Here is a 25396-nt window from a genome sequence, read left to right as displayed (position 1 = left end):
CTAATGTTTGGATACAACTTATTAAATTATCGACATATTTAATGATGTACCTTGTAAGGTTGATATTTTTTTAATAATATTAACGTTTATACAATATTAATAATACATTCAAATCAAGTACACATTATAACCATTTTATAGTTAGCTATAGAATATTATAAATATAAAATAAGACTTATACAGTAGATGAAATAGGGAAAAATACCAAAATATAAATTGGTCGACGGTTTTCAACTGCAGTTATGGACTGGCTCCAGAGAGTAACGATTTATTTTATTTTATTTTATTAATTTATTTAGCTTAATAGCTAATCTTTACATCTAACAATTTTAGTAAACATATATAAAAATATATAAAAAATACATAACAGAAAGAAAAAATGAAAAAATACAATAATAAAGTCTTAATATTATAATTTATTTCTATATGTACGAAGGTGTTTTTTTATTCCATTTATGAAACCCGTTATATTTTTGCTGTTTCGGATTTCTCTTGGAAGACTATTATATAAATCAAAACCTCCGTACATAATTCCCCTAGCCGTACTCGTTTTCTTATACTTAATTTTCTTTAAATTTTCTCTATTTCTAGTATTATATTTATGTACATCTTTATTTCTTATTAAATATTTATTAAAATATTTTGGTAATATATTATTTTCTAACTTATATATAAATACTAAAACATTCATACTCAATATTTCTTGAACATTCAACCATTCTAATCTATCAATCATACTTTTACAATTAGTTAATCTATTTTTATTTAAAATTACTCTCATTGCCCTATTTTGTAATTTTTGCAACATTTGTTTATCTAATTTATTTAACATGTTTAATAGTGTTGCACAATAATTAAAATGGGGCAATATTATACTATTGTAAATTATTTTTTTTGTATTTATACTTAATATATTTCTTAATCTAGATAATAAACCTATTTTTCTACTAATTTTTTTTAATATGTAATTACAATGTTCTTTAAAATTTAATTTTGTATCAACAATTACTCCTAAATATTTTATATTATCCACTATTTCTATACTAGAGTTATTTATTACTATTTTGGTACTATTATCTAACACATTTTTATAATTAATAAACATACATTTAGTTTTATTCTCATTTAATTTAAGTACATTATTCTTTAACCATATTTCTAATATACTTAATTCATTATTTAAATTATTTACAATTTCTTTAATGTTATCACCTATGCAATACATTAATGTGTCATCCGCAAATAGATGAATTTTACATTTTTTCACGTTATTAACTATATCATTAATATACAAAACAAATAACAATGGTCCCAATTTAGACCCTTGTGGTACTCCATAAGACACTAATTTCTCTTCAGAATATACATTATTTATTTTAACTTTTTGTTTTCTTTTATATAAGTAATTATTAAACCATCTTAAAACTATATCACTTATACCTATACTCTCCAATTTCTTTAACATTATTTTTCTGTCTATTGTTTCGAAGGCTCTCTTGAAATCCAAGAAAACTGCTCCAATGATTTTGTTTGTATCCTTAGCCAATAGCCAATTATTTATCACTACTTGTAATGCAGTTTCAGTGGAATGCTTTTCTCTGAATCCCGATTGTTGTTCACATATTATGTTTTGAGAAGTAATAAATTCCTTTAATTGTTTGATTACTACTTCTTCTATTATTTTTTCTATACACATATATATATATTGCGACCCTTCTTCTTCACTGTCGCGGCCAGAACCTAAATCCTGTAAAATGCTTCCTTCACACGAGCCATCCAGAATCTAAAAAAGCATGCCAGACAAAATAATATTTTATGCGATAGCTTATAAGAGCTGGATTAATTTATATTGGATGTTGGCCATTATATTTTTTATTAATTATTTTATTATTGTCCGCTTAACTTTAATTTATTATCCTTTAACCACTTTTCAATCATACTATTTTAATTATATTATTTTAATTTTCACTCACAACTAATTAATATTTCAATATGTCATTTATATATAATATAAATACAATCCCTCTTAATTTAGAATATTAAGACACTTTCTGAAAAGTTTTCATGTAATAAGTACAGGTTTAACTATATTTTGGTACGTAGTTATGAAGCATGTTTTTTCATTATTTTTCTAAGAATAATTTAAATGGAATATTGTGTATACTATATATTATTGTTACACATATTTTATTTGTCCAGTGATTTAGCAATATTTTTTAATCGTGTATAAAAATTATCGTGTAAGAAATTCTGAATTTCGTTATAAATGTTCATTGTTCAAAAACCTTGTATCTTCTCAGAATATAACTATAGCAGCATAGCAAGTTTTTCTGAAACAAAAGCTTAGCGACAACGTGAAATATGGTGATTGATTGCGTCCTCGAGCCAATAAAAGTTTTCGAGGCTGATAAACAGCGCTTTGATCATTTAGCCTTGAATATACAAGCCTTTGCAGGTATTGCTCAGGTAAACGGTGTACAAAACGTTCTTTTATCGACGCCGACAGACGTTTCGAAAAGATCTCTAATTCCTGCACCTATTGTACGAAATTCACAAAAACTTGCAACATCAGGTAAAACCGACCTTATTTAGATTATGTACGTAAATGTGGCGACAATTCTTTTTGCTATCTTAAAAATACATTATAGTTATTTTTATATCATATTAGCAATAAATCCAATTTACATCTTAAATAAAAAAATAATATTTATTCAACATTTTAAGGATACCCTATAAAATGTAGAATAATTCTTCACATTTGAATACAGTACAATACAAACGAATTTGTCGCTATTATGCGAAAAAAGCAAATTGTTCTGTTACGTGATTTTTGTTTGTGCTTACTGATATTTATTTTTTATTATTATTTATTTATTTGCTTATTACATAAACTTTTCATAAATACTGAAAATCGTAATTAAAGTGAAGATCAAAGGGCTAATACAATTTTATTGGATTCGCAAAATTTGAATCAGAACAATAGCAGTAAATGAATTAATTGTTTATGTCAAACTTACTAATGAAATAATAACTAACCGTTGTTTTTATATTAAATATAAGACATTTATTGAATTAAAGCATAGAGATTATACGTATTGCTTCAATAGTAGTCGATAGTGTTCTGGAGGTGATGCTGAAACAGGAGACGTGGCGTAAGTTCGTGGTCGAAAAAGTCTGTGGAGTGAAGTATTTAGAAGCAAATTAGTAATCCGGGCGTTGAGGCGTAGTGGAGTCGAGTGTCTAGTCCGGTTTTGTGCCATATATACAACGACATACATATATACACCGTCGTGCGAGTATGCCGTATATCTACCACGTACGTTCTCGACAGTTGCTAGGTCCACAGCACCGCTAGCATAACTTCAGACGCACGTGCGCTGTGTCTTTTTTAAGTTGCACCAGTATCATTACGGTTAGATATAAATATCAAGTCTTGATTTCATTGATGTTATGTAAGTGCTTTAACTAGTCGAAAAATAATGATTGTGGTGTTTTACGGTTAATCGCGAAAGTTTAAAGTTGCATGGTAGTAGCGAGAGTAGTGATCATGTTCATGTGTAATATTCATACTTAAAGGCAATGTTAGAATCCATTAAAATGATTTTATTTTGATACATATATTTTCAAATGCGATCTATGCTACCCTTTGATTACAACAAAGCAAAGTTCCTTACTGTGAATCAAAGTGCTAATGGGTTTCTATTGGCCTTCTAATTTCATTTATGGTATATTTTAACGAATATGTTGTACAATAAAGCGGTAAATTTAAGTTGAACAGAAAAAATAAATACAGAGAAAATTGTCTCATCCATCTCACCCATCGAAGTCATCAATTGATAGTTTAATCTAAATCTAAAAAGGTAGCAGCTTTAATGATAATAATAATATGATTTTATATATTTTCATACTACTTAGCATTTCAGCCATAATACAATTCGCAGAATACTAAAAAATTGCTTTACATTTTAACTATAAAAATAGGAAGTTTAATAATTTTAAAAATAGTCAAAAGACTACTTTAAAAATTATTAGTCTCGTATATCGCACGAGATTTCTCGTCACGCCCTTATCGTGATTACGGAATAAGTCGATATACCTATTCAAAATGCAGGTAATTTACACTTTATCGTCATACCAAAAGGAAGTAAAAGAAAAAAATATAAAAATGTTTTAAAATAAACTAAATTCTATAGTAAAAATAAAATAAAAAAAAACTTTTATAATTGACAATTAAAAATCTAGTAAATTAAAAATAGTAATTAAACAAAAAAAGATTAAAAAAATATATTCCAAAACAGTGATAATTAAGTTGATTTTTTTTTATTAATAATAATGTTTATGAGGTAGACCGATTTCATGACTGTTATCCGTAAGTCTCCAATGTTTTCTTCACTATGTAATAAATAATATAAAATATTTAAATTAATATTTTGCAGTAATACAGATACATATTTTTGGTGCTCTCATGAAGGCTTAAAAGTGTTAAGATGTATTAGTATGGAACGTTATACTTTGTCTTTGTAGATTAGTTTTTAAAAATGTATGACGAGATAACTCGTCATGCCAATTTTATATGACGAATATATTCGTCATACATTAAAAGGTTAAATACCAGATTGTTGTAATCCTCCCAGAAGATTCAACAATTTTATAGCCCTATATATACCACACTCAATTTTCACAAAAATTTTCAATCCCTATGACTAAAATTTTAATATGTTTAAATAATACAGAATTGCAAAAATTCACCATATGACTATCAAATTTGAACTTACTTGCAATCAAAAGTAACTACTAAATATATTCTCGCCTCCGATTTCATTTGAGATTTCTTCCCGGGCCAACGTCTTTTTGAAATTGTTTTTATAATCACTGTGACTCATGTCATACAAAAATGCTCGAACTTTAACAGCTCCAATCAGCTTTTCAATAAAATTGTCCGTGAAAATCTGTCGACACGTGCGAACTTATTGCGAACACGCGCGAACTTGCTGCGGAACAGCCATCGAAATTCCTCCGTCATTCAAAAACATGATAGACGAAGTTCGTTCGAAGTTCTAGCGTTTCGTATCGGTCCGGTTCCATTTCGCTTTCGCTGCAGTGTGTTAAAGGTGTAACACATTGTTTCGCGATTAGAATTGTCGTTTGTCAATTGATAAAATTGCGCTTGGGAATCGGTCGACAAGAATTAATTATTTTTCAGTTCCAAATCAGTACAGTTAAGCCATTGTGTGCGTTTATTGCGAACGTGTATCGAGGACAGGGCACCATTGTTCCGTGCACAGTCATGTCCGATAACCCTATAAATGTGATGTGCCTCACATGCAGGATGATGCAGCCACGCTCTTGACGGAGCACGCTGATAACTTTTCACGTGACAGGAAGCCCGCTCATGTCACCGTCGAGTGTGAGTGTAGATACTATTTGATATGCCATATTCCGTGGATACTCTTGATGCGTGAGCGCAGCTGCTTCCGCTTCTTCGCAGTGCCAAAGTGCTCTCTCCGAGAAATACGTACGACAAAATAATATGGAAAATTGTCCGATGCGAGTTTTGCCGCGAGACGTACTAGTAAAATTTACAAAAAAAAAACAGCGTAAAAAGAGGAAACACCTGGGTAAACAGCATGTGTGGAATGTGTGCAATCGCTCGCGAGTGTGTGCGAGCGTACGTGTATACGTACTGGGTGGTGGCATGTGCTTATCAAGAGTATAAGCACACGCATGAGTCAGTGAATGTAAATATATGCACGCACCAATATCGCTTTGTGTTATATGTGGGTTTGGTGTCCCAGAAAATTAGATAAAATAATATCTGAATACAGATATTTTATTGCATGTCCACATGTCCGGGTTTTTGCCTTCCTGTTCGGTTTCCGGATTTATAATTTTTACAACAAAATATAGTTATCTAACCACATCATTTACTCGCATATAAAGCAAAAACTTACAAAAAACAATTTAATGAAAGATTTATTTGCATAGTTTTGCTACAAAGTCTCCGTTAAAAAAGCACAGCACAAGATTATCTAAAATAAAATTAATCAATCCTTCATGAAATACAAAAATATTTAGCAAATTGTGTCCTTATTCAATTATACTTATTTTAGTTTGGGAAATATTTGAAATAAGATCATTTTGGGTTTAACACTGCTTGGACAATTATACCTGCTGCTAAAATTACAACGAAGTGAACGAAGAATTTGTAATCCTAGCAGCCAGGTATAATATAAGGGTCTATGCATCAAAAAAGGTATGCTAAGGACCGGGAGGAGGAATCGGCTGGACGAACGATTTGTTAAATGAGTAGACTTTTGTATTGGCTCTGACTGTCACACTCTTTCTCTCTCTCTCTCTCTCCGAGTTCAAGATCAAGTACTGTCTCTTTATTTCCTTCCTATATTTATACACATTCAACCTGTGACAAATTCCATAAGGTAAGGTTTTCGATATCGAGTACACCATCGATAAGTCGCTTCTATCAAACGAATGATATAAAAATCAATCCCTTGTCTACTCTAATTGCTTCACTTAATCTGTGACGGATCCCAATGGACAACAACAAGTTAACAGTGCAGTATTGTTTCGATATTATCGATTCGTCGCTTCGTTCAAGCGAATGACATAAAAAGCAATCTATTGTTTGCTCTGATGGCTTCACTATAAACAAACGCTCATATAACTCAATTCTGGCGATTAGCAAATTACGTTGCAACAAATCATATTGAATTATAAAATATTAGGAATACATATATTATAAATCAGAGTATATAACAGGTCAACGCCAAAAGCATTCGCGTCCTGAGAAGAATAATACACGATCTGAGGCTGAGTGATAAATTATTACACTTATAATTGAGATCAAGAATTTAAGAAGATTTAGTTATATTTAAAAACGCATTCAAGCGTGAAAACACGAGTTATATTAATAAATTGATTTGGAAACCTTAATGTTTGGTATTTAGATATTATTGATATAATTTTCAATAGTAAAGTCCAAATACATTTTCACCAGTAGATATATACATATTTCAACTAGCGAAAATATAATTTCACGTTTTGCTGAAGAATTTTCTCGTTTACTTTATAAAAGTACAGGTAAATTCTATTCAATCGTTTTATTACGCCTTAAGGCATAGTACGAAATTTGTAAAAAAAATGTGTTAATTAATAAAAAAAAATTAATTAATTAACACAGTATTTCCTGGAACATATCTATCGCGTAAATCGAGGGTCGAGTACACAATGATCCAAAGTAGTCCAAATATTGTTTTTATTATAGGTTTTCGCAGTATGTATAATATTTTTGGGGTTTAAAAACTATCGTTTTTCTCTTTTACAATGATAAAATTTTTTATGATAGATAATATGTTACTTAAAATAATAACTTTAATTAATTTAAAGTTTATGTTACATATTTTTTTATACATATAGTTTTTTTACGGCTAATTATGAGTAGTAGCTTTATGAATTTTCTTGCTAAAATTACACTTTGTATGTATAATGTGCTGTTTTAAAATCTGTTAATGGTTTTTAACCTTTAATATACGGAACAAAAAATAGAAATGCTTGCAGTCGGAACGGGGTAGATATTAACCCAATCCGAAATTGAATATAAACGAAATATATTAGTGCAAAAACTGTTCTTAACGACGATTATATTAAATAACGAATTTATTAGCGCATACAAGCAATATTATAGATATACTACAAAAACTATACATGGAAAAAACAATGACAGTATTGAAGTTTAAAAGCTGATTATTAATTTAGATATAAATCTTTCTGAAAAATATATTGATATATAATTCAAGCAAGAAGATTTTTAATAGCATACATGTGGCATTACAACAACAAAAATATAAATATTTTTTCTGTTTCCATTAAAATATAAAAAATATAAAAAAATGTAAATATTGCATATGAATATATATATTTGCAGTTCATCACAAGTGTTTTTTTTATTTAAAATAACTATTATGACACTATTTGGTTTGAATTAAATATATAATGTACAATGCCTTGTATAGACTTACCCCGTTGTAACGCATTAGGTTACAACGGAAGATGTTTATATTACGTGATATTACATGATACGTGAAAATGCAAAATATCTGCCGTATTTATAAACCGGAAGAATATTTTTACTCAACACAGTGTGATTAAAAACACATAAAGTTAAAGTAGGTTTCTTTATGGCTTCTGTATGTCCGCGAATAATTTGAAAACATATTTTTTATTAGAAAATTTATAAGTATATATTTTATTAAAAATATGTGCCATAATTTCACATTTAAGAATCAATACGGAAATGTTTATATGTAAATTTATTGCAGTTTTAAAAGTATATTTATTATGATTGCTTCATTACAAGTGACAAGCTAGAGATTATGTCATTTAAATATAGGTGTCAAACTACAATGTGTTTCAAATGTCCATATTGATTAACATCTGATATATTTTAACGAATAAGTTGGGTCTGGGCGAAGCCAGATGACACAGTTGTATAGTTTATATAAATATAATATAATATTATATCTTAAAAATACATAATAGCTATTACAAGCAAACGTTTTTATAATGACCTGTTGTTATTTCTTGAATCATATAGAATATTTTTAGTGTAATCCAACTTACGAAGATAAATAGAGCGATATCACAGAATTGATTCTTAATTTAGATTTTTCATTTTGGTGATTAATAACAGAAGGACCTGGGCTCGAATCATATATGGACTCTAGTGTATTTTTTTTCAATTTTTATATAATTATAATTCCAATCGATCATCACAGTTTCCTATATTATAATCTTACGGATGAATCTCAAAAAGCTTAGGATTTCAGCAGAAACCGAATTTGAACCAAAACTACACTCTGAACCATTTTTTTAATTTTATTGTGTCCTAATACGAAAATCTAACAATTGACATTAACCATTTAACTAGTAAGTTAATTTATACATATTGTTAATTTGTTAGTATACACTTAGGAGTTAATTTTCCATATTTTTCGATAATTATTTCTGTTATTATTTATTTATTATTATTTTATATTGCAATGATTCTCGACGTCTTATTGGTTTGATTTATTTTATTAGTTTTTTGTATTAGTATGTTTTAATAATTTATTTTAACACTTTTCTATTATTAAATATCGGTAATTTATATTATATATTTTTTATATACTTTTGGGGATTTTTTCATATCAATTCAGAGTCTCTTAATATTTTTTATAAAATTGATATAAAATACTTTTTGTTATGTTAATTTAATTTATACTCTTTAATTTATTGGTATTATTTTCTATACAAATCATGTATGTATCAAATTAAAAAATTAAAATTAAAAAAAATATATAAATGCAATGTTTTTTATTTTTTATTTCTTCAGTTATATATATGTAAATATATTAATATTTCAAAACAACGAAAGATCGGCTACCGTACATGTACGGCGATAACGCTCAAAGGGTTAATACTGTCATTTATTTATACCATAATATATGTCAAATTCCGATAGGCTTGTTTTATAAGAATATTTTCATAGGCCCCACGCGATGCCACGCACCCCTCTCGCTTTTTTTTAGTGACAGTCGTAGTGGGAGGCACGCCTATGGTCTCTATAAAAAATTCAAGAAACAATAAATAAATTCACATTAAAATCTGTGATAATGCTGCTAATTCAGGTAGTGCTATACACATTGCTGACTTCACTGTTATGGCTTGTTTGGCAAACATAAACGTAGGTGATATTTATCGCAGTGAGAAAAATATATTTATCAAGATACTTGCTTTATCAAGCTTTTTGTGATACAAGACTTCAAATAATATAGAGATGGAATAAGTAAAATAGTTTATGATTATGTTGTAAGTATTTCGACGATCGTTCCTCTGGTTATGATGCTATACATCAAACTTCGGAAAACAAACATTAGGATTTTTTTTAATGCAATGAAAAAGATAGCACCAGTTGGTCTCTAAAATGTATGTAACGTTTTACGTATTGCTGACTTCACCGCTATAGGTTGTGTGGCACATATACTTAAGTTTGTAAAATGTAATGGTATTGTTTTTTTTTAATCAAATATTATGTTAAATATAAAAATGTATAAAAAACATGATAGAAAAGCTGAAGAGGCGGTATAAAACCGTCAAAGAATCTACAGTTACAAATAAAACTTCAGATACTTTAAAACAATAACATAGAAGAAGCAATGGGAGATATAAAAAAAATTACAATCTTCAGTAAAAGGACTTTTTTGGTAGATTTCTCAAAGAAATATACATATTTTGAAGTAAAAAGGGCTGTTTATAAAATTTATTTCTACAAATCATGTACCTATAACAAAATAGTATTTATTACATATTTTTTGTCAAAATTCGTTTCTGGGGCCCTTTTTATTTAGCGCCCTATGCCGTTGCACGAATAATTTGCACTGTGAAAACGGCATCTTGTATATAATTGTTGTAATATTTCTTATTTGTATAAATTGTGTTATCATATTTTTTTAATTCAAAGCCTAAAATATTTTGAGGTTATACAAACACCGGCGAACGAATCGAATCGCGCTGAAAAACTTTGTGGACAGTGAAAATGTTTACAAATGAGAGAAAAAAAATACAAGAGAAAACTTTTCTGTGCGCTGACATCTATTGGCCGATATCGTAAGCAAAATATTTTTTAAAAGTTTTAATCGGGCGAAATAGTTTGATAAACTTTTTATTAAAGCGTTACTAGCGACATCTTCTTTTGAGTGGAATAATTTGTTAAAATAAATAAAATTGTTATAGCGACATCTATGATCAAGTAGCAAAAATAAATTAAACATAATTTATAGTTGTTTTGGTTTGATACTTTGATAATTCAGTCGATTGGCGTCGATAAGTTACCACACAAAACGTGACGTGATTGTTTTAGTCAATGTTGACAATGGGTTAACTTTCTAAACGGCGGTCGAAAAGTATGACGTATGCTCGCAGCAAAGTGGATCCAGAGGTATTCATTTTTGTTTTGATTTTGACGTTCACTTCGAACGGTAGGTGATTATTGTATGGCAAGTTGAATAGTTTAAAAAGGGACTTTCAATCATGTTAAAAATTAATATGTGTGTAGATATATAATTAGGCTTATCATACGTCCCGGTTTGACAAAATTTAAAAAATAATAATTTTTTTAACTCGCACCAGCATCCCGCATTCTAACCTAGCACATATCAACATCCCAATCAAAAAGTTTTTAACTGTCCCGGTTTAGCGTTTTATAATTATGGTAACAGTAATTGAACTAGCGACAAAAATTGGACTACAATATATTTTTTAAGAATAACATTTTAACAATATGTAAGCAATCAATTATTGTTTATTATGAGTCGCTTGAAAATTTAAATAGTTATGTTTTTTTACCGAAATTTATTAAAGTAGGTATGTAGTAATATCAAAGAATATTCATATTAAAATGTATGAAGAGTATTATTTAATAATCAGCTAAAAAGTTAAGTTTAACTGTAAAACATGTTATAACATACCATTTTAAGCAAATACTATGATTCTTTTTCTAATCTAAAAATCAATTACCTGATTTACTAAGTAATTTTAAATATGATGGATATTAGCAAAGTCCTTAAAATATTTCTAAAGGGATTTTTATGTGATAATCTATTTTTAATCGTTTCATAAATAACATATCTGAGCACTTTTTGATGCATCGATTATCAAAAACAGTTTTTTAAATAAATTAATTAGTGATAAGGAATGACCTTCCTTTTTATTTAATTTTACCTATTGCCATAAATTACAACAGCGTTTTCTCTTTTTGCACCGAACCAACCTTTCACTTGTTGAGATTAACAACTGATACGGCTATTTTAGACACACTGCAAGCACGAACTTACAATCATCGACACATTGTAAGCTCATGCATACATTAGCACGTTACAAACAGAATAGAAATAATTTAGAATTTTTTTTCTGTGTACTAACAAACTTAAATGGCTTAATACTGGTCTAATTAGATTTTTTTAAATTAATAACACAATTTTTTTGGTATATATGGTCTATGAGCCGCAATAGCAGTAAAGCATTTACTTCGAATTTCAGTTTTTTTAATGCTCCGTTGTAACTTAACAGTCGAGAACACAATGTGTTGAAATGTAGTAAACAAAATCAACATCTACAATGTGACACTTATTGAATATAAATTATAACACACATAATACTTAATTATATAGATTCCTATACTAAAATGTCTGGTGGTATTAATACTTGTAGGCATTTATAGTGTCTGATTGCCTTATTCAAGTTTAGTTTTAACGTGGGCCTTACTAACATTTTGTTAGTAAGGCCCACCCATTATTATCGTAAAGGTAAACAAATTGTTCATTTACTAGTTTATTATCTTTTAGTAAATGTGATAAGCTAATGGGTCGAAAATGAATAGGAACAATTGCATATTTTACATGTTTTTTAATTGGATGGGTTTTTGAGGTTTTTAAATCGTAGGAAAATACCAAAAATATTAGCAAGCTAAGAAGTTTAAGGTGCCACACAAGAACTATAAAATCAAAGTTTGAATATTAATCCATTTTGTTTTAGTTAATTGTATGTTATTATAATGATTTTATCTAAATCGTTTACTAATAATATAAAATAATGAAGTGCAGGAAATAATATTAGACCCGAGATTTACAACCACTGTCTCGTTCACACACGGAATTGTGTTGCGGCGTTGCAATTGCTTTAGTAAAGGCCTTCTCTTCGCCGTGTCGCCACACGGACGCCGCTATTTTATCATTCCAAAGGTCCTACTCACAGTTGACACGTATTTGACTCACTGTCTGTGTCACAGAGCCTCTACTAAAGCTAACGGTTTTTCTAGTCGAAAACCGATGTATTGTCGGACCTTATAAAAATCGCGTCGCGCAAGAGTCGCGTTTCAACAATGGTTATATAATATCAAGTGCTCACAGTTGCGTGTTAAAAAAGTGACAAGATGGGGTCCAAGATCGAGTACGTCGAGTCGACGCACATGTACGCCACGAACTATGTGAGGAACTCGAAGGCGATTGGCGTTTTGTGGGCCATCTTCACCATATGCTACGCCATCATCAGCGTGGTGGCGTTCATGACTCCGGAGTGGATCGGAGACCTGGATTCGGAGTATCCGGGCAGGTTCGGCATTTGGCAAGTGTGCAGGGTCGACGACACGGGCGAGGTCTGCACCGGCAGGTTGGATGACTTCACCACCATACCTGGCATGATCTTCCAAATATCGACGGTGTTCGTCGGCGTGGCCGTGGCCGTCGCGCTCTTCACAATTTGCGCCATGCTGCTGTTCCTGTTCTGTCAGACCACCACCGTGTTTCATATATGCGGATGGATGCAGTTATTGTCAGGTGAGTTTGACCGCACGATTGACGTTCTTGGAAAGTGAGGTCGCACCGTTAATTCTATTTGTATTTTCGAGGAAGTCACACAGTAAATAATATATAATAATGATCTAATGACCACAAGAAAAATAATAAATTATTAAGAGTCGGGTTTCGCGTGCGCTAGAGCGTTGATGTCTTTTGTATAGATTTCAAGCCGACATGAAAAATCTTCACTTTGTTCACAACTCTTATTAATTATATTATTATTTATAAGCTTCTACCACAATTCGGTGAGATTTTAAATACAGCTAAAATAAAAACTCGGTGGTTTGAAATAATATACTAGATTAAAAAAAAAATAGTGCGATGGCATAAAATTAAATATTTTTGCTGTTAATAAAATCTTGAAATTCACTATCGGTAGCAGATTGCTTGTCGAAGATATTACTCTGCAAGAAACTGTTGAAATTATATGATGTCTGGTGAATAGAGTGCTCGTTCTCCTTGAGGGGCTCTGGAAAAAATCATATCAAGAATATATTTATAAATAAATAAATAAAAGCCGACATCAAATAACGAATTTGTGATGTATATATTTCATTTTATGCACCACTTTTGCACCATTTTATTGCTTTTAACATGGATTCTAAACAGGGACCCCCTTGAATTTGACCAGAAAAATGCATGCCATTTAATAAAATACTATGATATTAAAAAACGACCACACATCCTTTAAAATAAGTCCCTGGTAACTCGTACCTATTAATATTCATTAAAAAAAATATGTTACAATAGTAAAAAATACATAAAATGCTTCTTTTGTCATGGGTCCATAATCATTATTTTCCCACTGATGGTGAGTAATGTACTAGATGAGGAAATATTTCAAGAAATGTAGTTGATGATTCAGAAATTTATCGTTTCTAATGCATAAAAGAAGCGCAGAACAAACTTTGTAAAAGAGATTTTGCATTCAGTTAATGTGGCACCCATTTATCAAACTTTGTATATTTTAAAGCTGTTTAAGGTGGTCCAGAACTGTTGGATTGTTAACTCCAAACTTTATATAAGTTTTCGAATTGATTGTCTGATTTAACTGATGCTTTTGAATGGAATTGAAGAAGGCATTCTTCATCGATTTTTTTGGAAACATTGTTTTACCGTATGCTCTTTAACAGTAACCATACTAGAAGCATTGCTTTGTTTACAAGCTTAGTCTCATTCAGAAATGCACTTATTAGCAAATTTTTTATCAATATTCAATAGTCCAATTTGAAGTAAAGTTATTAATAAAACATATTTCATTGTCACTAAAGCACAGATCAAAGAAATAATGAATAAAATGATTCTAAATAAACAAGACAAAATGATATTTTCATTAAATAGACTTAATTTAATAAAAAATAAGTATATTTATTAAAAAAAATTTAGCAACCAAATACTTTTTATTTATCTAGTACCATTTTAATTTTCCCACGGATTATTTTTTTCTAATCCAAATAATATTGTAATAAAAATAATTTAGTCTACAGGCATTTTTTTTTATATTTTCAAATAATTTCGAAAATCGTATTTGCAGATACTTTCAACTTTACGAATATTTTTAATTAAACTATTCGATGTTCGAATGATGTTGAATTATTCAGACATCTTAAGACCGTTGGTCGGTTGATAGTAAGGTTTTTTATTTCCCAGGATTCCAGGGGAAAAATATGCAGTTCCTGGAATCCCAGAAATTTAAAAAATGTAATTAGAAGAAATAAATAGAATAAAAATCGCGAAACTGTTCAAAGTTAATGTAATCAATTTATATTATACATATTTACATTTGGCTATGATTTATCTGGATTTTTCAGTAACACTGTTACCTTTTAGTGATTATCTTCAAATTTAAAAAATACTGAAATATGGCTAAAAATGTATATTAATTTTTATTTAGGCTTTGATTATATTTTTTTAGTAAATTTTATGTATTTTCTATAATATTTTCAGCAGTATCTGTTCTATATATTTTTGTCATACCTTAATTAAAAAACTTTTCAGTTGAATATATATTTATAGTTAAATAACATCGATTTATAAATGTATATATTCATATTATATATAGATAGTCTAAATATCAATTAATGTGAAGTCGCATTGGCTAATTCTGTAATTATTTTATTATGATAAATATTTTATGCTGATCGCGTAGTAAAATCATAGTTTGGGTTTTCGGTAAATCTTTAAAAATAAATATTTTTTGCCTTTAAACGGTAAATAGTTTATCATGATTTGGATTTACGGTAAATCCTTTACTTGTATAATAAAGCAAATTTCTATTATATTTATGAATACTATATATTCGTATGAATTAAAAAACTTTATATCAATTTCCTTGAGATTTTCATTCCGAATATTTTGTGATATTTACAGCTAAATATTTCTCATTTTGTTCCACATTTGTGTTTTTTTATTAGTCAATAAATTATTTATGAACCATCTTCAAATGGTGTAGATTGTAGAATATCCTTTATGATTGATTTACATTTAATATATTTTGCCGTAATTTAAATTATTTTAAGCAAAAAACAACAGATAAACAAAGCCTATAATAACGTATTATAAAAAGTAGGTTACACATTAACAGCTCAAGCTATTTTATGATTAGTCGACTATTGAAGTTGAGTGAATTTAACAAAAAAATTATATCAGTGACAGTAAAAAACTAAGAATATCGCATCGCTTTTTAAAATTATTGCAATAAGTGCAAAAGCAATTTTATAATAATTATGTATTTTTTGAATTTTCGTGTTTTACTAAAATCCCAGGAAACGGTGACTAACCAGAATTCAATTCCATGTTGAACTCTAGTGTTTCAATTTCTTTTGTGTCTGAGGGATTATAACTAGTGATTTTTATATAACTATAATTCTGATCGATCATCACATATTCGAGTTCCAAGATTTTTCTAATATCTCACAGATAAATATTATGATGATTAATTAAAAACGAGTTAGGTCGTTTAGTTTAGAGAATATCATATTTAAAACACAAAATTTAACATTATATAATAAAACATAATGCCAACCTTAAAACTGATTCGAATAGACCAGTTAAAATAAATTCTGACCCACTAAAATAAATACTAAAAATAAAATATAAATATAAGCCTAAAAATAATACAATAATTTAATTTTATATTAATATTAAATCCATGTACAAATATATAATATATATATAATATAATAACTAATCTCTGTTTTTATAAAATACTATATTATTATTTTCATGCAAATTATATTCAATTGGGCGAATTTTAAAGTCGATTTTTATAAAATAAAACAGTAATTTGAGCAGCAATATTTTTATATAAAGCTTAATTAAATTAATTTAATGATTCTTAAATGATTTTCCAACAGGTAGTATACTAATATTTTAATATATCAAAAGTAGGTGAGTGAATTCTTAACATGAATCATTTATGTGAGAAATATGTTTCATGACAACATATTTTAAAGCAAAACAAATATACTCAACAAATAAAAATAAAAATATTCTATTTACAATGATTCATTTTTTGGTAAGCAATAAGCACGTAAGTTTTTGTTATTATACTTATCTAATATAATTGAGGGTAAAACATTTTTTTTATTCATAGTATGTAAAAATATACGTAGGTTATTAAAACACCCCAATCTTATTTACTGAATTGTGATTAAAACACAGATATTCAGATTTCATTATTATTTGTTTAATTAGAATTATATAAGTGGTATTTTAAAACGTATTATATCAATTTTATTTATGTTTATGTTAAGCTATGTATATATCTAATAACAAAATTAACGTTATTTTAAGAAATGAAAAAATGAGATAACAACCGATTATGTGACAAAATATATTTGATACGATTTTATCTGAAATAACACAGTTTTAAATGCTGGTCTTATATTTTTATTCTAACTGATTTGTATGTATGTATTTATAGAAAATGAACCAAAATTAGACATGTTTCATATTGATTTTTGACTTGTATATGAGTCAACTTGTATATTGGAAATGTGCTTTCATAATAAGTAGTTGGAAAGCTTAACTATTGAACTACTCTTTCTGAAGAACCATCTTTCGTACTATATATGTAAATATAATATACATAACAAGAATGGCTCTCTCGAACCAACACAATTTTTTTTCGTTGAATCGCATTTTCGTGTAATTCAGTAGTACATTATAAATGGAAAGGTAAATATATAAATTGAAAGAATAAAAGCTAATTATTTTAAATTAAAGCAATTATTTAAATGTAGACTTTTTAATGTTCTTTCAATCTCGAGAGCTTTATTCAATTATAAGTATTGAAAGCATTGGAAAAATCTAATTATAATTTACCTTTGATTCGCGATTTAATTAATTCCGTGATCATATTCCTATGTAAAAAAACGCGAAAATTTTTGTAAATAATTTATTTATATTAACAATTTGTGTATAATACATCATATTTACGAATTATGTAATTGTCGGAAGCTATTATATTTCAGCAATAAATTATTCAATCTCAATTACGTTACGTGCTCTACATGTAATCGCTCAATCGTTTTGTTTAATGCAGAAACGCGCTCATGTTAAAATTTATGTTTTATGCAAGAGTAATTAGCAAATTGCTTCTGCAAAATTATTTATAAAATCCAATATGCATGCGAGATTATCAATTTACAAATGCGGGGTAATTAGATTGTATGTTAAACATTTTTCATGCGTTTCCAATGAAAGGTTTGCCTTTAAATTTAATTCTAGGAAGAATGTGTTCGCTTAAGATCCGCGTCTAACGGTTCAATTTTTGTCTATGAAAAGATCTGACCTCATAGTGCTATAATTTTTTAGATTTCATATCAGAATAATATTCGATTTGTAACGCACGCATGTACGAGTATGTGTATGATGTGATTTTGTTGAATTAACTGTATTATTTAATTAAAAAATCATATAGTAACCTAAAGTTATGATAATGAAAAATATATATACCCTTTATTATTTTAACTATTTACTTCAAGGTAAACAGGTGTCTCGGAAAATAAAGGTCAACCATTGAGCGCAAAATTACTTTCTAATATTGTTCTGAACATCGATTGTTTTTGTATAACGTTCTCTTTTATATGTACATAAAATGTAATATCTTTATTACTATTATTTGACGAAATATATATTAAAAACGACCTCAATACATGTCTTATTATAAGCGTTGAAATTTAACAAAAAACTATACTTAAACACTAACAAAGACATTTGATATGATATCTATAATACATACATTTAGTCAAGCATAGTTTTGTCTGATATTTCAATAATTATGTTTCGTAGTTGCTTTATGAATTTCTTGTAAACATCATAATATGTAAATTCTAAATATCAATTTAATGTATGTAAGTATATAAAATAAATGGAAAAAGTTTTAGCTGAATTAAAATATATATTAATATTATTGCTGAAGTTTATCATTATTAAACGCTACTCAAATATTTTCTGATTGAAACATATATTATAATCATCTTTCACCATAATTTATGGTGAAAGGTATGCATTACAATTGTATCATAAAAATTTATATACACATATTGAGATATTTTCTTGTGAAAATTGAACTTATAAACAATACATAATATCGATTTTTCTCACGTGAGTCGAAAGCGACACACGTAGCAATTAAATTCAGTGAAACTAATTCGAAAGCTTGCCATTTCAAAACGACAATGCGTTACACGTGTTTATACTATAAATATAAACATATCCACAATCCAGTTTTTTTGCATATAAGAATAATAATAAAAAAAATGTTAGTATAACACTTGATGATCCTGAAAGTAGATAATATTCATGGGACAGGTTTAGAATTATCGCAAAGCGAGCAAATCTATACGCGTGCAATTCTAAAACTTTCACTCGCCTTTTGTGCCTCTTTATAATTTAGAAAATGGCAATTGTTACGAAGCGATTTCCTTATTATTCAGGCTTGATATTTTATTAATCGCGTTAATAATCATTTCGAGCTTTAAACCTTTTAGTCGAGAGAGTAGACGTTGCGAATCGGTTTTGTGGAAATTGCCACTTTTGTGAAATTCATATTTACGGATGATCACGCTTGCGTTCCGATCGGAATTTTAAATTGCGTCTTTTCTGACCCCTTTTTCATTATATTGTTTTTTTTTTGTATCGTTTGAGATCATAGCACGTAACTCATAAATAATTATGTTGTAAATATAACTACAATTAATTTTAATCTATACTTATATTTAATATATTTGTAAATATATATATACTATGTTAAGAAAGTATTTCATTATTCTGTTTTTCAACTTTGTTTTACCAATACTCATAATGTCGGACGTATTATTAATATGCTGTATGTTTGAGAATATAGATTATTTTTATTGATGAATGCATTGCTTCCAGGTGTATTTTTATTAATATTTAGCTATGTAAAAATAGTTGAAATGCAATAAACTTGTTGAAACTAGCAATGATTAACTATTGAGTACTGGAAATATGACATATACTGATAAAAAGTTATGAAAAGGTGCATATATGATATTGGTAGTTCTTAAATTGATTAAAATAAAATTGTTTTTTTTTTCATTTTTTTGTATATAAATTTTATGGTAAAGTCAATGATTAATATATAAAAGACATGGGCTTAAATTCCAATTTCTTTTATGTCTGCGAGATCAAAATTAGTGTTTATAATATAATTATAATTCTAATCTATCGTCACAAATTAGGTTTTCTCAGATTTTTCTGTTCTCACGGATGAATAATTAAAGTAAAATTGAGTTAGGTTGTTCATAGTAATATATTGCTTGTAAGCCATTATAATAGTTTATAATTAATAAAATATATATCACTGATTTACACTGACCGCCTTACTACTTAAATATTATATGTTCTTTGTGTTTACCATTACCATGTTTGTGTTTAATGCCAATCATGATGCAACGGAATATTTATGACCAATAAATATATCATATAATCATTACTACACATATACACAGAACTCATGGACTTTTGAATGGAGTCTAGTTATAAATCATAGGACGATTCTTTAAAAAGGGTAAACAAATATAGCCCCCCTTAATATTTAACTGTATCTAATGAAATTATTATAAATTAAGTTTAAATCAAAATCAAAGAAATAAAAAAATAGTTAAAGAATTTATTCGAAATTTGGTGCAATAGGTAGGGCGAGGAGAAGGGGGATAAACATCCTATTTTGTATTTTTTTCAGTATCTTAGAGTGAAACTAAGCAAGACCTTAAAGATAAGATAATTCAAAAAACGGTTTTTGCCAGTTGGTTATTTGGAAATATCTTTTTTCGTATAAGCAAATATCTAACTGGTTGTTAACATTTATATGGCATTCTTAACTGGTGATTGAACATTAAGTTGATTAATCACAAACATATATAAATACGTTTAACATGTTTTCTTCAATTTTGTCTTTAATAAATGTTGCTCTAATATTCCACTTACCATAATTTCAATTGCTTCAATATTTGCTGAAACATACATATTTCTATATATTTTTAAATTATCTCTGGCCATTTCTTAAGCGTATAATGCATTAGATCAATATTGTTTTTAGTAATAATCTTAACGTCATATTTTTTTATGAATAAACATTTAAACGAAGCCTCAGGTTACTTAAAATGATGTTGTATCAAAAAATTGAATGTACTTGCTTTGTAGAACTTTGATAAAAGTCATCCTGTCACCTATAGTCGAGTAAAATATTTTGGTTGTCGACTCCAAACGAATAACCACATTCTGATTTATAAATGCAAATATAACAAGAATGGCTCTCGTTTAATCTTAATCCCGATTAATGCCAAGTACGGCTCGCTAGTTATATTTAAAATTAAGTTTCTATTAGCTACATTGAAAGCGTTTTCTAATGTCGGAATCGTTTTTCATAGATATGAAATTGATCTGCCCAACGATCACTTTCTTGAACGTTTTCCCTCGTCAACCCGATACGATTTCTATCGTTTGACACAGTTCTGGACTGAAATATTACTATATTATATAGCAGACTGCAAAGCCCGCGGAAACCGCAAGAATTGTGTCAGCTCGTTGTGCAAACAAGTTTCAGCGTAAACCATACGAGAAACTACCGTATTCATTACCAGTATATAAAACACGTCGACGAAGATATTTCGAGCATATCTGTCAACCGGACCTGTGATAATTGAAGGTTTACTTAAAAAACCAGACGTGGCAGAGAATACCAATTTCACAGGAGAGCAAAAAATATTTATCTTGTGAAAGTAAAAGCAAAAAATATTTAACAACAATGTGTTGTTAAGAGCAAGTTCTATTCTGGTTAAGGGCAGCGAAAGAATGTTGACGGCCAACAAGCGCGCGGTTGGGATCGGCATCAACCATTTCAACCGCCTTATACATGTTTAAGTGACGCTAACGGATAACATATATTTCGTTGCCATTTAAAGCCAGCCTTGTAAATACTACATTAGCTAAAACTAATTAATGCATTATATATTTAAGTCTATTGATATTTATCATTGTTCATATTCGATACAATAATTCGAATCTAGGATTCAATCAGAATGCTGTTCTTTTTCTACGTTTTATGTTTGTCGTATTTTAAAAAAATATTCACAGTTTTTTTTAGTATACTATCGAAATATATATAAAGGATTTATTAGCTTTAAATATTCGTTACTAATATTTGAATGAGTTAAAATTATGTATTTCATCATTAAGTTCATAATTTTTTTTAGAATCAAAATGTTGTTTTTCACGAAATGCTGTACTTTTGGTACTGGATACACAAAATTAGACACTGCCTGTTTTTATATTTTGGATTAAAAAATAGATTAACGGATTTATTTCCATCGTTGAAACCGTTCGTTCGCGATCGAAATATGAGTTATGCAATAATAACGAGCCATTGTTGCTGTTCTTATCGCAACGTTGGTTAGCTATTTTTTCAATATTTAGAACGTAATCACAACGGTTGTGGAATCTCGATTGTGTTTTTCAATTCGGAAAATAGCGCTTCGTGTCAACGGGAATCCTTTGTTTTCGTTCGTTACGCAAATATTTTTTTACACTTCATAAAGATGTTACGGTAGTTGATGAGCGTTTTTTTGTATTAAGCATTTAACCGTTTCTCTATCATGAATGCGTAATTATTTGGTGAGAATATGAAACTAGGGGATTATGGGAAATATGCTAATAAGTCGAAAATTCGGTCATAAATCAGAATATAATATTATATATACTCAAATTATTAACATATACATATTTATAGTAAATATTCTGTTGCAATATAACTGGGTAAAAACAATTAACATATAATAATTAAGTAGAGACAAAATCTCTAAATCAGTGACATCTATTGTGTTTATTATAAACTATTATTACAGCATCAATATGTACTATGCACAGTCTAGCTCGATTTTATGAGATTAGGAAAATCTAGGAAAACCTAATCTGTTATGATCCATCATAATTACAATTACATAATAATCACTAATTCCGATCTAGTCATGATAGAAATTGTATTTTTTTAAAGAAATTACCTTTTATTTGTACTATTATTTTCATATTGGACTATAATTATATTCACTACAAATTACTCAAAATTAATGTTTTTAATTTTATTTTTCAGCTCTTTGCTTAGTGATCGGTGTAGTAGTCTATCCTGCCGGCTGGGGAGCATCTGCGGTGCAAGAAACTTGTGGAGTAGAAGCAAATCAGTATAACTTAGGTAATTAATGAAATAAAATATAATATAATATAATACCAGTATCACCAAATTAACAATTTGATGTCAATTACACAGGTCGTTGCAGTATTAGATGGGCGTACCTTCTGGCTGTGATTGCGTGCTTGGACGCTGTAATTCTATCGACGCTGGCCTTCATTCTTGCCACAAGACACGTGAGACTGCAGCCGGACTCCAATTATCCGAGCAGTGCGACACTTTATAAAGGTTTCTTTTTAGTAGAAAATCGGACGTTAAATTTTTTTATTCTTAAATATATGCACAAGGTTTCCAATTATTTACCGCTTTGCACATATTTACCTACTTTACATTCATTAGATAGTAACTAATAAATCTCCCAAGAGCGTTTTATTTTTACTTTAAATAGACTTAATATATTCCTTGATTCTAAGTAGATTATACAGTACAAACTATATTCATATTATGCTGATGAATGCAAGATACGCATTGCAAACATGTTTAATTGAGATTTCTAAAGATTTACTCTTTTGCTTTAATCCACTTCAATTCCCAATTCAAATTGCCTTTGTTATGACTATAAATAAGTTACAAAGACCGTCGCTTAATGTGACTCACTTATCATTGATAGTTAAGTCTTGAAAGATACAATAGCAAAAGTCGGGTAGAAAAGCTATTATAGTATACTCATCAAGTAAATACATTGATTCTAATTGAAAGAGTAATACCTGTTTAATAGTTATAGATGTATTATTTAGTGGAAAATATTTGGAAATATCATTAATAATGCACATTGTATAATATAATGTACTAATAAATGCACGTTGTGTCCGATTTTTTTTTCACATTCGAATTATATTCATAATAATACACATTTTTTAATGCAGTTATTGTTGTCTATATAATATGTAAAATAGTCTACAGTTCAACGATTATGTCTTCATAATTAATTAATGCATTATATTCTTTACATTTCAGGTGAAGTGAACAATGCATACGTAACAGATGCCATGTCAATGACTGGTTCAAGAAAATCTCTTTCGTTGCAACCAGTATTGTTGATGCAGCCGACTCCATTGGACGTAGATACATATTCTCAATTTTCAAATAGAACGGGAAGATCTAAAATGTCGACGTACAACCGCGGAGAGTATCCGGCCGCCATGCATAACTTTCATTTATAAATGAGCTCGTTGCATTTTAATATGTCTAATTGTAATAATGTGTATACCTTAATTATTAAGATAATAAGTTTAAAGCGTACAATGAATTATGTAAGTGCGGCGGTAATGTACTTATTCCTATTTTTAACCGTAGATAAATTTTTATTTAGTTAATCGTATTAACCAACATAAGCGTTCAACACAATGTGATTTTTTTTAAATTTATTAGTAGTGCCAATACAATGATCATATTTGTTTTATGAAACTTTTTTCTTGACATAATGTTCATTTTGTACAAATGTTTTGTTGCCAATAGTTTATATACAATTTATTGTTTTTCATCTTCAAACATAAAATATATGTCGGTTTATGTAGATATTGTTTTAAATTATTTATTTATTGTATAATTATGTATTAAATATTCACTAGTTATTTGTACATGTATTAAATTTACATTAAATAATATTTAAAAATACAGTTAGATAAAAAATTAACAATCCAAAATTAGAATTATCTTTTTATAAAAGAAACATAATGTAATTGCCATAATTTTAACATGTATTCATTAGGAAAAATAATGAAAATGTAATATAAAATTATATATTTAATAAAACCAATATACATGAAAAAATATTTGATTATCTTCTTAATATTATATATTATGATATGATCCATCGTAACAATCAACTCTAAGGTTATTGATAATATATTAAGAGATTTTATTAATATATTATATAATACTTTAATCTATCCTATACTGTGATTTATACCGTTTGTAGATATTACCTTATTGTATGAATGTATCTATAAATATGTCGAATAAAATTTTCATAGATTAGGTATACCTCCACAGTGTGCTTACATATTGAATTAGATTATAACAATATATAAGTAATTATCGAAAGTAACATAAATAAATATTTTGTCATCAAAATCAGATATCAATTCATCATTACAGGCAAACATATGGGTTTTACCAGTCAGATTTTTGTTTCGCACGAGCAATTTTTTTACATTAAATTTCTGTATAATTGCGATGTCAAATTTATTTGTTTCCTGTACTTATGTTACAATTATTTTTTCTTTTACAAATATTTTTTGGAATTTTATTTTGTAAATCAAACGCATCA

At 28.2% G+C, this 25396-nt stretch overlaps 1 protein-coding gene across 2 annotated transcripts; it reads left to right on the top strand.

The window, feature by feature from the left end:
* Positions 1–12729: 12729 nt before the first annotated feature.
* Positions 12730–24622, top strand: Tmhs (Tetraspan membrane protein in hair cell stereocilia). 2 transcript variants are annotated; one of them, XM_088183031.1, is made up of 4 exons: positions 12730–13388; positions 23029–23127; positions 23203–23352; positions 24082–24622. In XM_088183031.1, exons 1-4 carry the CDS (start codon positions 12986–12988, stop codon positions 24285–24287), a joined length of 858 nt encoding a protein of 285 aa, XP_088039157.1. In that variant the 5' UTR covers positions 12730–12985; the 3' UTR covers positions 24288–24622. The 2 variants fall into 2 exon arrangements, with proteins under 2 accessions (XP_088039157.1, XP_088039158.1); XM_088183032.1 differs by having other exon boundaries at positions 12735–13388; positions 23203–23334.
* The last annotated feature ends 774 nt before the right edge of the window (positions 24623–25396 follow it).

The sequence above is a fragment of the Plectrocnemia conspersa genome, unplaced genomic scaffold (genome assembly GCF_051122295.1).
Source record: "Plectrocnemia conspersa isolate PC_06_02 unplaced genomic scaffold, ASM5112229v1 ptg000003l, whole genome shotgun sequence".
NCBI lineage: Eukaryota > Metazoa > Arthropoda > Insecta > Trichoptera > Polycentropodidae > Plectrocnemia > Plectrocnemia conspersa.
This window is presented reverse-complemented; position numbering and strand designations above follow the sequence as displayed.

Bases quoted from the DNA above. Each gene is read 5' to 3' on its own strand.
- Tmhs (XM_088183031.1), top strand. From the start codon at position 12,986: ATGGGGTCCAAGATCGAGTACGTCGAGTCGACGCACATGTACGCCACG. The intron at 13,389-23,028 runs GTGAGTTTGACC...TTTATTTTTCAG, and splicing joins ATGGATGCAGTTATTGTCAG to CTCTTTGCTTAGTGATCGGT. The intron at 23,353-24,081 runs GTTTCTTTTTAG...TTTACATTTCAG, and splicing joins CAGTGCGACACTTTATAAAG to GTGAAGTGAACAATGCATAC.